The following is a 15094-nucleotide window of genomic DNA, read 5'->3' on the forward strand; positions in this document are numbered from 1 at the left end:
TTTCTGAAATTACACTTTATTATATTCACCATTAGAAATGTACAGTAAGTCATCTTTCACATATGCTGAAAAAAGTACAGATTTCTGAAGCTGCACATTCAATTGTCAAAGTCAATATGTCCCACTGAACAAAGCATGGCAACCAAAAAAACCACCTTTCAGGAAAAAAAAGGTACCAAGGTACACTTCTCATTTGTAACACTACATTGCTAACAGTCAAGAAATTAAGAATCAAGGTTAAAAACGTTGTGAACCAGACAGACATAATTAAAAAAAAAAACCAACAGCAACTGCCAAAGAAAACGTGTGCTTGGATTTCCAATAGCAACGCTCAAGAATACAAGCAGGAGGAACTGACAGCTCAACACTGTTGTAACACCCTATATCTGCATTCCAGAAGACAAACAAATGCCAACTGAGAACCTCGCAAGTAGCTGTTAAAATTAGCTAGAGGGAGCAACAGAAGTGAACAGGGTAACCAAAAGACGTACAATTTGAACTTGGAACAGTATGTGCAGTTGTGGTCTAATTGGTGAATGAATGGGACAGAAATGGTTTATAAAGACATTAGTAAAAGATGTTCACCAGATGTCCATAACCGCACATTTCTACATGTGACATTCAACCTCAAATTGAACAAAGTGTGGACATTTTGTTGGTGATCCTCTGGTAAAGACCATAGAAACAGAAGCAAAATCTCTCCCGGTTTCATTTTTAAAATGGTATCACCCAAGTAAAAAAAGTATTCACAATCACACAACTTGCTCAGAATATTTGTAAAAGGTGATCTAATGTTAGATTTAGTTTAGTTAAAATAATTAAGAATTCATCAAAAGGCGGCTTTGAACTAGATGTTTACTTTGATTTGCCACATTCACTCAAGTCCAAAATTATCAAAACAAGTTTTAAACTCTCCATCAGGTCTAATACCCGAAGCTTCAAACAAAGTTACCCAATCCTGGACAACATGGGCTTTCTATGTTTACACCAAAACATGTAAAAAAATAAAAAGAATTGCAAAGTAGCTCTATTAGTAAAAATATTACTGCTTTTGGTTCAGACGAAAAAACAAACAGCAATGCTGCTGCATTGGTCATCCATTACGAAATTGTGGCAGAGTTTGGGTTCTTGAAGCTTGTGGCTCATGGCCTGATGAGCATAATTTTAAGTTTACATTCTCCATCCAGCCATGCTTGTATCGAGGTTGCCCATTCCCATGTGCTGATTTGGATTGCCTGAATATCCACCTCCTCCCATACCACCATAACCTGCAATTGAAAGAGAACAAAGGTTTTAGAACAATCATTACTTCAAATTTGTATTAACAAACTTTCAAGTTCCAATACTACATTCAGCTTGCATCTTAATCTTGTGTAAAAAGAAAATTACCCTCTAAAATGAATTGTTGCCAATTATTCATTTTACATATCAAGTTAGCTATGGACATGTCAACTGTGATAAATTCTCCTAAAGCTCTTCATTTCCCAAATAAAGCAACTCATCCAAAAGTTGGAACCAAAGTTTTATTAACATAACAGTTGCACTTACCAAATCCACGTGTGTTTCCAGGATTTCCATATCCATAGCTATTACCCATATTGCCATAGCTATTGGCCATAGCTTGACTGTTATGAGCATAGCCTCCTTGAGTGCCTGTGGATCAACACAAAATGCGCACTTATATCTATCATTTTTCCCCCATAGCAGCTACCCCCACCTAAACAAAGCAATATAACTTGTTTACAATCACCAGTATAGCTTCAATATTGCACTAAAGTTGTGATCAGGTACTGTTTGCAATAGGCAGATCATGGAGTGGAGCATGGGTGTGTGTCTCTTGTCAGAACTACTATTCACTACATTCAAGTGGCTGTATCTATGACCTGCTCAGGCTTATACATCTGGTCAGCAATATCCTCTAGTTTTTGGCCTACACATTGTTGAACAAACAAGTGTTACCGAACATGCGTATATACGCCCACCTAAAATCTGTAAATCAACTCATGGACACAAGGCAAACTAGAAACAGTATCAGATGGACAGCCATAATTTGAGAAAATTACCTGCTGCATAATGGTCCATACCCATGCCCATTGCACCCATTCTATGATTTCCATAGCCACCAGGCCCAGCTCCCATGTTTGCAGTGGAATCGAGGAACAGTTCGATGTATCTGTGTTCTAAGTAGTAAATTTCAGTTAATAAGGACACAATTTGCAATCATGCATTTTGACATTAATGAACAACTTCAGACGGAGGAAAAACTAAATCAAATACTCCCAAAATTCCAGAGAACTTAAAAAGATGCAAAGATAATCCCTTCAATTTGTGAACCGGAAGCATCAAAAGATTTAGTGTCGCAAAGGGCAATTCTAGGATTAGGCCTTAGCCATCTGGCAAAGTAACAATATGAAACATGTCAATGGGAGCTAAAAATAAGTTTCGATACAAAAGTAGACTTAAAAGACTGCGTTACGTATAAAACTTGATTTTTGGTTTAATTGCTCTTGCAGTTGCATGTGTGTGGTTTTTCCCAGAGTACTTTCGGTGAATTGGTCACAGCGAAAGCTTTGAAATGAAAAGTCCAAATGCTTAATTTGTCCTTACTTTATCTAATCAGTATAAAGTTAGCAGATTTAAACTCAGCACGTACAATGAAGCTCTTGGTAGAAAACTGAAGTTGAAAAACTGATTTGTTAACAAATGCTAAAATCAAGTTGAACCAAAAGGGTCTGCCTCCGTGCTATACCCCTATGACACTGAACTACTTACGCATATGAGCTTTATCTTTCGACATAGCAGCAACTGCATCTTCATGCGTGGCAAACTCAACATCAGCCTCTCCAGTAAGCCGACCATCAGAGCCATATTCAAAGTTTATCTTTACAGGAATCAGCGGTGAAAAGAACTACAAGGAACGTAATAGTAGTTGTAAAGGGATGAACAAAAGTAAATTAGAGGTATTTCCCCTCAAACGAAACAAATAACCTTTTTTTTGCAACATTTAAATGAAAGCACAATGGGTCCAAAAACAAGCAATAATTTCGTAAAGGTTTGTAATGTGTAACATTCACATTAGGAACCAAAGACGAAAACAATCAATTTCACACCTTCCTCGACAATACGCTTCTATTTTCATCATCATGGGCTTCAGTCTGTCACATGAAAAGCTAGCACAAGAACTAACTGTCGTCCATCATCTGTCATGCAATATTCAAATTGTTTCTATTTGAAACGAACAAAATATAAGCCATTACCTCTCTCCCCCCCCCCCCCCAAACTTATGAAGGAAATTCCTCAAAAGTCACACTTACATCAGCAACATCTCCTTCTGAAGCTCTGAAAGGTAATCCCCTCATATGTACATAATGACCTGTACCATTCTGAAACAGGGGACCAGCATCACCTGCTCCACCGTAACCACGACTGCCCATACCTAGATAGCAAGAATATTCAGTTACATATGTGGATGTATCTCCATGATCAAGTTATCCAACATTAACGTATCAAGTTCTAGACACAATGTGCAATTCATTTATTAGTCTAAAAAGTAAAAGAACTTCTGCTTTGCTGCAAAGACACGATTGAGTAAAAGCACTAACCAAATTTAAGCCAAACGCTTTTCCTTCTCTGAAGCAAAGATGCCCTACCTCTATCCATCATTCCACCACCTCTGGAATTGTGTCCGTATACATCACGTCCATAACCGTAGTTATCATTATAACCATAATCATCAAAGTTGCCATAACCTAGGAAGAGGAGGAGACAGGCTGACTTGAACCAAAAGATAGACCAAACTTTAATTCCAACCTCTCAATTACATGCCTCAAGTTACAGGCACATTACGATGATCGATTCATACGTCTGAAAAACGTATTAGTGCAATGCTCAAGTGTTCATAAAAATTGAGCAAAAGCTGCCCACGTTCTTACCTCCACCATAGGCAGATCCTCTACGTGCACGGTCAAACATGTCTCCTCTCATGGGCCCTGGACCACCGTAGCCACTTCTTCCACCTCCCATCGGTCTGTCATAGGGTCCTGGTCGCTGACCCATTAACCTTCTTGGAGGATCATGGAAAGTTCGAACCTCACCTCTGCTGCTCCTGAAGATTTCAATATACCTAAACAGCCACAATTGATATATTTACATCTTGCCTTCAGCTATTTCAGTTCACTACTCAACATGTTGATATTATGGTTGCAGATTTCTCTGGTGAAAAGACTTCAAAATTCAACCACTTGACCAGAACACACATCCTGGAACGGAATAAGCAATTTGAAACTGGCTCTTCAAAAAAAGAAAAAGCCCACATTCACGGACACCAAAGAGAGATGTGTTCATCATTTATTTTGGAAGCAGGCTGACGTATCAAGGACGACGGCATGGCTCTTGAAGACAAAGGATGTGCTTCATAGCTCAGGGACAGTTTTTTGGGAACTGTTTTATGAAAATAGCAACTTTAAAAACACATTTACACAAACTGAATTCATACGCAAAGCAAAATTTTCAAATGCATCCTGGTGTATCTCTATTATTAATGAACGAATATATTTAAAACAGCAGTCTTATCCATTATAACTGGATGGCATCCTGAAACACAGTCACTCAGAACAATCAGTTTGGCATGTCTGAAAATTGATCTAATTACCTTTTCACCAGAGCAATCTGTCTACATTAGTCTAAACAAAAATAAGCAGAGTCAATTTTTCAAACATAGCAACTATTTAATTTTTGAAATAACCTGCCATTTAGATATAAAATGTCTGACTTGCAGTAGCAAAAGTTGAAGCATAGGAGCCAGTTACATGAAGTAACTGCAGGTTGTTTCATAGTCTGGTGTTCATGAACCTGATGCCAATAATGAACCATTCACCTGCATCTGGTTCCAGTAGTGAAATTCTTGAACTATCCAAGAACACAGTAAATTGTTTACCACAACACAATGTGTGTCATGCAATTTGGTCTAAATTGTATTTGTCATATGCATTTTCCATCTAAGTTCCAGTGATTACTGTGACCATCTGGTTTCCAATGACTACCAGAAACCTGACTGCAAGTAGCCACTTGGCTGCTCTATATGGTCAGAAACATCATCAGAATATAAATCCTATTAATGCCACTCGTACAGTTCCTCAACTCCAGAAATATTTGATTAAGGAACACATCCTTGCAAATGAGGAACTACAGAGTGCAATCTTGGCATCATTTCCAGAATTCTGGAATCCACCAACCCCAAGTGCCATCCAATACCAGAGGCTCAAAGAAGTTAAGGTCTGGTGGGAAACTGCAAACAAAATAAAAACAAAACAAAAACACAAGGTGACACAGTCACGGCACCTGAACTACTTTAAATATCTAGTACTGTTCCCTCCAAAATGATCAATGAGATAAAATTTCAAGCTACATGCAATAAAGGCATCAAGTCAGACATTTTAAATACCAAGTTTAATGGAAGATATCAGAGATACAACACAAGCATTTTGGACAAAATTTCACCAATTAGCTATTAATACCCGACGCTTCTGAACGCGAATCTGAATACTGATTTCAAGTGCAATACTTTTCTACTGGAAAACAGAACAGTTAAGACTCAGCAAACCTAGTAGTCTTCATCTTCCCATTTGGTGAGATGAAGACAAACACATGGAATGCTGTGTGCTTCACGCACAAAGTGATAAATTAATGAAGTGGGGCAGGGGGAGAAAATGTCCCACAATTGCGACATTGCTTTGTGAATGTTACAATTTAATTTGCACTTTGGATATGTAATTTAATTAGTCCAAATCAATATGTTTGAACAAATTACTTAAACCGAGTCAAATTGAAACAATTCAAATTTTAAAACATTTACATCCACGATAATCCTAACTGCAAGGCCCTCTAGAAAAGCAATCTTTACAAAGTTGGGACTGAAGGGCAAACATTGCCCTGGCTTATCATTTAAATCAATTTAATTTTGAAGTAGCATACAGAAGGCCCAGCAGTATAAGACATCATTTTGACAATTTAGAAAAATCAGTTGAGTCCCCACTCAAGTTTCCAATGGCGTGTGGGAGGTTCGACTATTTTCTCTGCAAGAACAGATGAATTCTGCAACCTGAACAAGTGGGCTTAAAGACGTATGAGCCACCCTTCCGTCCATCCCCACCTGTGCCCTATTCTTTCCTTGTGTTTCCCCAGTGCTTTTTCAGCTATCTCCTTTGATGCAAACTGCACGAAGGCTTCCCCCGTGCTTCTCCCCTGGTAGTCCACCGGCAATGTTATCCCATTTGGCACGATTTCCAACCCTTCAACCCAAGGACAAATACCCCACAAGGGGAACAATATTAAAAATTGAAACATTCCTACTCATGCACATACTACAGAATATAAATATTGAGTACTGATGTCAGAATTGACTAATGAAACCAATGGCTGCAGAATGCTTTTTAAATAAAGCAAAGATCCAACAAAAAAAAAGTTAGATAAGTTTGCACATTTTATAAACCAACGCTTACAAAAGGAGCAGGACAACATGGTTTTAACTAATATTAAAAACATGAATTAAATTCTAAGGAATTATTAAATCATGACCACAGTCAGTAGGTTGCTACTGTCATACTCAAATTGTTTCAGCCTTACACCCACAAGAGAAACCAAGATGACTGCCAATAAACATTAAAGTTCAAATGGTATAACTTAAGACTGATTAATTTGTCCTTGTTCACAGATTTGTCCTCCAGAAAGTAACAATCATGTTGACAAAAACTTCAGAAATAACGACATTTCTGTTCACTTGTGTCACCAGGATTAAAAAAAAGTATCTGGGCACAATTCCTATATTGAATGTACAATGGAACAATAAAGAGAGTTTCATGCAGTTTGTTAATGAAGAAAACAATTGCTGTTTTCTCCACTTCACATCAAAAGTCAGGGCCTTATTTGCAAGCAAATGAATGAAGCCCCACTTGCTGTTAAGAGTCTGCACAAATTGATGGCGAAACAGAACCTTTTCAGTGTCACTTACTAGCTGGAAACAGCCCACATCATATTATTTGACATAATTACTGATTAAACAGCCTACAACACTTTGAGTTTACTTATTTAAAACAAGCAATGCAACAAATTTAGAAGAAATGCATGAATCGGCATGCAATTAAGGAACTACACACTGATTGCAGAAACTTTAACTGCTTTCCTCCAAGTAAATCTTAGGCTTAGTGATGGAATCCAATACTGGTGATTGACTGTTTAAACTGCACAAATAGTAAAGAGCATGAAGCTCCAGTATTACACTAAACTGAGGATCTTTTTGCTTTAGGTAATTAGCAATATGCAGCCTGTGCATTCACCAAGCAAACTCCGCATCAATACACCAATTTAGCATGGTCTTAAAATATAAGAGTCCATTTATAATACATGCTGCAAGTTACTGACTGTGAAGAAACCATAAGAGTATCAAACCAGTTGCTGGCCCCAACAGCTAGGTGACTGCATTATATCATCACTGAAGTTAACTTATTCAACACGAAGCCTGACTTTTCTAGCACTTGCAATTAGTCCAGACAGAAACATTTACAGCAACACAAATTCAATTGTCGACCTATCTCCTGATACTACAAATCAATGGCAGATCAGCTGGCTGAATCCAAAGTCATTCAGTGCCAGAGTTCTGGGAAACCAGTACTTTTTGAAATGCTACTCGAAGTGAATAATGCATCACAGGCAGTGTCCTTATTTGCTCTCTGACCATGCTGACAGGATTAGTGCGACAAGGACTGCATTTTGCTCAGAGGCCCTTGCAGTGGTCAAAAATCTTGCCAATGTTTATCATGAAGTTTCATGCATGAGAAGTAGCCTTGTAAACACATACATGAAATGTACCTTCATTTGGAGGTGCACATGCGACTGGAAGAATGGAGAATGCAGTTTTTAAAAAGTCAAGAGACAAAGCATAGTAAGGGGCATTGTATTGAACCATAATATCAATGTTAACTGGATGAATAATGAGGGATTTTGTTTTCTGATTAATGTAAACTTCTGGTCCAGTTATAAATTCTTCACAGCCAGTAACTACAGTGAATTGTAGTGCTGAGACATTAGTTCCACAACTTAAAAATCTTAACATTTTGTATATCGGTAGAAACTGTTATGGAAATAAAATATCCCAATTCAAAAAAAAAAGGGAGAGACACCTGTTAGAGGGTTTCATCCCTTTTGTGGGTAATCCCACTCACAGGCACGAGAAGCCAAATGCAGGCAGGCAGTTAACACAGCTATAAAAGCAATGGCTAGAGCCGCAATAATCCAGGTCACAACTCCTCTATATCAAAGAGGTGACCAGCCTTTGGTGAAATTATCCCAACACTGGAAAGGGTGGGTTTGGAAACTCCATTGGAATGGCAAGCACATACCTGCATCCACCACTCCATGGTGCAACACAACAAATGCCAAATTACAGCATGACTGTATAGCCTGAACCCAGAAATTTAACTCAACTGTACACAAACACTAAAGGAATAGTTTTGAATACCAGCACCACTGCTCAGAAGTCACATTACGTACTAGCACTATATACCATTATGAAGTATTACCAGTGCTAAATTTCAGCCCATAAAACTTAATATTTGAAGAACTCTAAACATATTTAGAGTTTAAGATTTTGAGTTAACTGCTGCAGTTGAGTTAGCAACTGCGCATGGTGAAGTTAATATTCTAAACTATTCCTTCTAAAGTTAACAAGGATAACTAATTTTGTTATTACTGGCTCACAAGATTGGACTCAAGGATTATCTTCTTTGGAACAAAAAGCAATTCAGTCTTAAAATGAAAAGCCAAAAAGGACTAATTAAGTCACAGGCCCAAAGTATATTTTTGAAAAAAAAAGGTAAAAAGTAAATGTTTGCTGGCTTTGTCATCAAAAGTAACCTACGCCCCAAAAAAGTTCATCTTTAAACAAAATTAGTTTGGTGACTTCAAGCAACAAAGCTTTGCCAGGACCATGAAGCTCACGAGTGACCCTTGTCGAAAACCGCTATCAAATTCCCCAACACTATTTTCTTTAGTGACGTTGAAAACAATTGGCATTTCTTAATCAAAGTTACCTTTATTCTAAGTCACTATGCTAAGCTTTAAAACAGATATTTTAATCACTGTTTTCATTAAAGCATCCTTTAAAAAAAATAAAAAAAACCTTGTGCCCAATTCTATGTGCCACTCTAGGTCACAATCACTTTGCTATTCCATCCCCTTCATCGACAAATAAAAAATAGAATTCATTAGCTGTGTACACTAACACCATATACAAAACCCATTGGATGGGCTACACAAATCCACCCTTAAATAAAGTAATCCACATTACAATTATTGCCCCCTACCCACATCAGATTCACAAGCCCAAATATTTGGTTCCAGTATTGGAGAAAGTGACAAATTAACATGTACCTGTGAAAAACTGCAAAATTTCCTCTTTACTGCAGCCAAAGGGTAAACCCCTGAGGCGCACTGTTCCATCGCTCGTGGACTCAGTTTGGTTAGGGTTAGCATGTTTTAGTGCCCAGTCCATTTCAGTGGCTTTAGTCTCAAACACTGTGAACACAAGTTTGCAAATACTAACAAAAACGAACATGTTGTACAATTATTTGCCAAATACCAACAGAAGACAACATGGACAAAGTCATTTCTCATGCCATGCACTGCAATAACAATATTAGAGTACACGACAAGCAGATTACCTCACAAAAAACCCATAAATTGCACTTGTCTGCATTTTTCAATACTGCCCAGACTACTGAAATGTTTGACATTAATATGAACATCTTATCTGGTAATATCTTAGCAGGCCATTGTTCTTTAATGGAATTTTTCCATTCACCCTTAAAAGTCTAAAGAGCAAAATACTGGAAATCTGAAATAAACAGAACGGGCTGGATAAATTAAACTTCAGGCAGCATCTGTGGAGAACTAAACAGTTGACATCGCTAGGTCTTGAAGCTTAACCAAAAACATGATGCATCTCGGTCTCCTGAGATGCAGTCAAAACTGGGTTCCTCCAGCACGTTGTGTGTTTGTGTCACCTTAATAGTCTCTTGCTTATTGATATACTCTGCAATGCTCTCATATTAGAACATGGTCACGAGGAATGAAAACCAAACTCCACTACAAACATCAGCTAATTCTATTATTAAGTGTCAGAAGTTGTCGATGCCAGTTCAGTCATTGTGCATTCAACTAAACTTCCTACAAAGGAGAAGCAAAAGCAACACATCACTAAGCAAGAGCAATCTCAAAATTTCAGCTCTCACCATTCTATGTATCTTAGACCAGAACGAGACGACAGTCTCAGCAGCTAAATGCTTGCTACCAATTTGGGATTCGCGAATAGGGGTTTAATCGGGCTGAAGAGTTCAGAATTGGAAGGTAGGGAGAATTCAGAAGAAACATGTCTGTTTGAAGCATAAACCTAGAACTGATGTGAATCAGCAGGGTGGAAGACAGTAATGCACAAACGAACACCCTGGAAAAGTTTACGATGGCCACAGAACTTCAATACTCCTATAAAAAGCTGTTGCTTTCAGTTCTCCTTCTGCCTGCGCACTCCCCCTACAACTACTACAAAAAGGTACAAGAACCTGCTACATAAACACACGTTCAGCGATGATTTAAAATGTCACGCACCTTCAATGTATCGATGGCCCATACTTTCCCGGTCTTTTGCAAGGGCACGCTTTACATCTTCCTCACTTTCCAGCTGAACAAAGGCTTCACCACTTGGGCGGCCTTCTCTTAAATAGGTGAAGTGTATTCCAGCAGTTCCATTTAATATCTTGCAATCTAAAAGCAGCACACATGATTAACTGATTTTTTTTCCCTCTTGTCCCAATTGGTGTGGGGTGATGGCATGTGAAGCAGGACATGCAAAAACAGCAAAGGCATTGGTGAACAAAAAACAAACTTAATGGCACAAGACATTGTCTCAAATGCAAGTGAAAACTTAACACGTCAGCTTCCAGCAAACCAATCACTACCTTCAGCATCTCCAACTGATGACTTAATGTGACAAAACACAGCAAAATCTTCCTACAGAATTAGAGCACACATTCATAGTCTTCAGTTAGGAGATCAAAAGTCCAAAATCATTTGAACTTTTAAATTTGCCAACAGGATTTCCGACGAGCAGCTGGGCAGGATCCAGCTGCATTCTGATCTTGGGTATTTGTAATTCAGTGACACAGCAAGACTTCAGAACTAGTTCAATGTCAGCTCAGCATGCAAACCCAACAACACTTAACTTCTAAAAATTGTCAACTGATAGTTCAAAGACTTGATTACAATCTGGTGAGATTAACCAAATTGAAGTGAGTGAAATGGGTGGAAAAGTAAAATTCCTTGTCCTCAAACTGCTAAAAAAGTGCTGTATGACACACCGTTATAGTTGGAATGCAGTCACTGGGGCTGATCACTCAATGGATGTAAACAATAAGTCTCTTGTTAAAATAAAAAAGGAGTAAAAAGTAATAGAAGGTTCAGATGCTCAAAATAAGCCAGGGCTCCTTTGCTTAAGGAAACGATAAATAAGATACTGAATGTGAATATGGAAGTGAGGAAAAACAACTTCGCGACCATGATGTAAAAATCATGAAAACAGCAGCTTCTATGGTGTTCCTCACCACAACAGATTTCCATAGGCAAGACTGCAACCTAAGACAAATTAATTTCAACACTATAGAATCCTTACAGTGTGGAAACAGGATTTTGGCCCAACAAGTCCACAACGAACCTCTGAACAGTAACCCACCCAGACCCATTCCCTTACCATATTACTCTGCATGTCCCGTGCCGAATGCATCTAACCACCATGATAGGCAATTTGGTACAGCCAATTCACCTGACCTGCACGTCTTTGTACTGTGGAAGGAAACCTGAGCACCCAGAGGAAACTGAGTCACTGGAGGCTGGAATTGAACCTGGTTCCCTGGTGCTATGAGGCAGCAGTGCTAATCACTAAGCCATCATGCCGCTGAGCCTTGATTCACATGATGCTCCAACAAAATAAGAAACAGAGTCAGAGATGTATAGCACAGAAACATGTAAAAAAATTCAGCAATTCAAGTATGAATAGTGTCAAGTCAGTTCTTCTCAGGTACTTAAAATGATGCCCAGAGACAAAAAACTGTTTTAACACACTGCAGTAAGATTCAGGAACATGTTTATGTAAGAAACCCCAAGTTTACCTATTAATGTATGGCACAAGTCATGAGTTACTGTGAAAGTGATTCCCTAAACATGAAATCCAAACTTTAAAGTCAGAAGTTAAAAATTCTATTTTTCCGTAAAGCCTTATCATTGAAATGAATTCACAAAACCTGAGAAGAAGCGTAACACTTCATCAGCAGTGCAAGACCATGGAAGTCCACGGACACGGACAACAAAATCTTCATCCATTGTAATTGCCTGTAACACACAGATCTCTTCACAAAGCCTGAAAACAAACCAAAAAAAAAAGATTAATTATAAAGATTTGCACACAATGCAAGGTGATTTTATCTTTTCAATGCAAGGATACTCAACTGTAATATTTTATTTTAGATTTGTTGAGTGTTCAAATATGTATACTTAAAAATTCAAAAGCATCACACAACACATGGAAAGAAACTACCATGACTACACTCAATCCTAACACCATGGCAATCCAAGGAATACTTTCTAGTATACACAAACCCATACACAAACTTATTTTGCAAACATAGAAAATCACAATCTTAACACAATAGCCTAATGGTATTATTGTTAGATGATTAATCCAGAAACTCAGCTAATGTTTGGGGACCCAGATTTAAATCCCACCAAGGCAGATGGTGGAAGATGAATTAAGAGAAGAATCAGGAATTGAGGGGTTTTTTTTGCTGGAACTTGACTGATAACCTTTTAGAATGTATAAAATCTTGACAGGTACAGATAAGGTAAACAGCTTTTCCCTAGGGTGGGGGACTTCAAGACATGGGAACATTTTAAGGTGAAGGGAGAAAGATTTAAAAATACAAGGGTTTTTCTTTAAAGAGTGGTTCCTGTGTGGAACAAATTGCCAGAGGAAGTAGTGGATGCAGGCATTTAAATAAATACATGAATAAGAAATGTTTGGAGGGACATGGGTCAAGCACAGGCAGGTAGTTTAATTTGGCATTATATTCCAAATGGAACTGCTTGGAATAAATGGTCTGTTTTCGTGCCGTATGACAGCCCATAAAATCATGTCTGATTATCAGATAAAACCATTTGGTCCACCACAATCCGTCCAGGAAAGAAATCTACCATTCGTACTGGTCTAGGCTACATGTTAATCCAGACCCACAGCAATTGCCCTTAGTCCACTGGTAGTTGGGAATGTGTAGTAAATGCCAACTGAGACAGAGATAGATACACAAGGAAGAAAGAACACACCAAGTCAGGTAGTACAACGTGGAGAAGTCAACACTGAAGAACAGTTACACCCGAAACATTGACTTCACCTCCCAATCCTCCATAGTTTGCTGTGTTCTTCCAGCCTCATGCTAGACTACCTTGCATTCCTGCATCTGTCGTTTCTGTCTCTGACCTAGGTCAGTCAGAGAAGCAGATAAAGCATAAATAAAATGAACAAAAAAAAAAGCCTTAATATCTGTAGCCACATTAATTCAATAAATAAAACAAAAATCAGTGCTGAGAAAAACATTTCGGTCGTGCAAAGAAGTGCCATGATCCAAAGCAACAACGATCTGCAATTCCAGGTAGAGAGAGAACGTCAAGTTGCTTGATCTGCGTGATCTTATCTCAACCCCTGGCGTGCAGTTTGTTTTTTTTTGGGGGGGTCCTCAAATCATTTGGTTTGCCTCAAGTCATTGATTTCACCAAATCTTGCCAACGCAGGGCGCTAACACACCGCGTGTAACTTATGAGGAACAAGGGAAGATGGCACATCGGCCACGCCAGGGAAGCACGAGGGAAAAGAAAACGTGAAGAAACACAGCAAACAACCCTGAATGGAGGAACGTGGCCTCCGAAAACGAAGTAGTGGCAAGCCCGGGACGAAGAGGAGGGGCAGACACCAACTAAAAAAAAAGACCACGGCGGAGACAAAGGGGATCAGCTAAAACTCCCCGGATTTACTCCGCCGGGTGCCATCAAACCTCGAGCCCGATTACGGACGAGTAGCTATTCTTTCTTTTGAAAAAGAGGGACATAGATAGATCGAGATAAAAAGGCCAGGCTTCAAAAGTAAATAAGAAAAGTCGAACGGAAGTAACTGGAAAGGCAAAACGGCGCCAAGAACCGGCAGCAGCGTCCATTACAAAACAAACGCACCCCCTCAACGAACGCGGGTAAAATGGCGGCCGCGCTTCACAACGGCCTCGTGTTCCAATATCACCATCACCACCCTCTCCCCCCCTCCTCAAACTGCTATAAAATATCAAGTCCCATCATAAAACATGAAGGCGCGTACGGAATAGCTTCGGGATCGAAACGCCTGAAGACGGGCCAGATAGTTGGCGGTGGACAGGCAGTAAGATGACGTCCTGAAGCGATGCTTTCTTCGCTCCCTCACTTTACCTGCGACTCTCCTCCTCGCCTCAACAGCACGACAGCGCCTACTAACGTCATCCGCCGGAAATAAACGGGATTGTGCCGTCAAACCCCCTACCCCCCCCCCCCCCCCGTCTCTCATGATCATTTAAAATCTTCCTCCGAAATCAATCATACGCCACCGAGTAAACGACTGACAGAAAGCAAAAACAAAAATGCTACTCCTGTGATTTTTTTTTTAAAAAACAGCATTTGCGCTCAACTATTTACGTTCAAAAGAACTGCACCAGCCCACTCTGATTGGCTACAGCGACGAAAGCATACGTCAGTGATGTTTCACAAGTTTTGATTTTAAGAGGAAAAATACATTTCTTGCCTTACCGAATTCAAAAGGACGATCGTGCAAATGACCAGAACTGAGTTTTTCCGTTAACGGCGTGTGGGGGGGGGAGGGCTTTTCTACAGATTACCCCGCTCTTTACCGCTGGTCATTGGTTTGTAGGACACACGGGCCGTTATTGGGCGGTGGCTGAGACGTCGATTGGTCTATAGC

General features: G+C 39.2%; 1 protein-coding gene across 3 annotated transcripts; it reads right to left on the reverse strand.

Moving 5' to 3' along the window:
- LOC140459723 (heterogeneous nuclear ribonucleoprotein H-like) lies at window positions 1-15072 on the reverse strand. 3 transcript variants are annotated; one of them, XM_072554168.1, is made up of 12 exons: window positions 14923-15072; window positions 12348-12463; window positions 10660-10815; window positions 9427-9570; window positions 6152-6290; window positions 3933-4123; window positions 3651-3749; window positions 3315-3436; window positions 2773-2908; window positions 2064-2180; window positions 1549-1653; window positions 1-1268 (listed from the first exon to the last, which is right to left on the reverse strand). In XM_072554168.1, the coding sequence occupies exons 2-12, from the start codon at window positions 12424-12426 to the stop codon at window positions 1171-1173; spliced, it is 1386 nt and encodes a 461-aa protein (XP_072410269.1). In that variant the 5' UTR covers window positions 12427-12463; window positions 14923-15072; the 3' UTR covers window positions 1-1170. The 3 variants fall into 3 exon arrangements, with proteins under 3 accessions (XP_072410269.1, XP_072410268.1, XP_072410271.1); XM_072554167.1 differs by lacking the exon at window positions 14923-15072 and adding an exon at window positions 14462-14633; XM_072554170.1 differs by lacking the exon at window positions 14923-15072 and adding an exon at window positions 14569-14587.
- Window positions 15073-15094: the final 22 nt, after the last annotated feature.

The sequence above is a fragment of the Chiloscyllium punctatum genome, chromosome 35, assembly GCF_047496795.1.
Source record: "Chiloscyllium punctatum isolate Juve2018m chromosome 35, sChiPun1.3, whole genome shotgun sequence".
In the NCBI taxonomy this organism is placed as follows: Eukaryota; Metazoa; Chordata; class Chondrichthyes; order Orectolobiformes; family Hemiscylliidae; genus Chiloscyllium; species Chiloscyllium punctatum.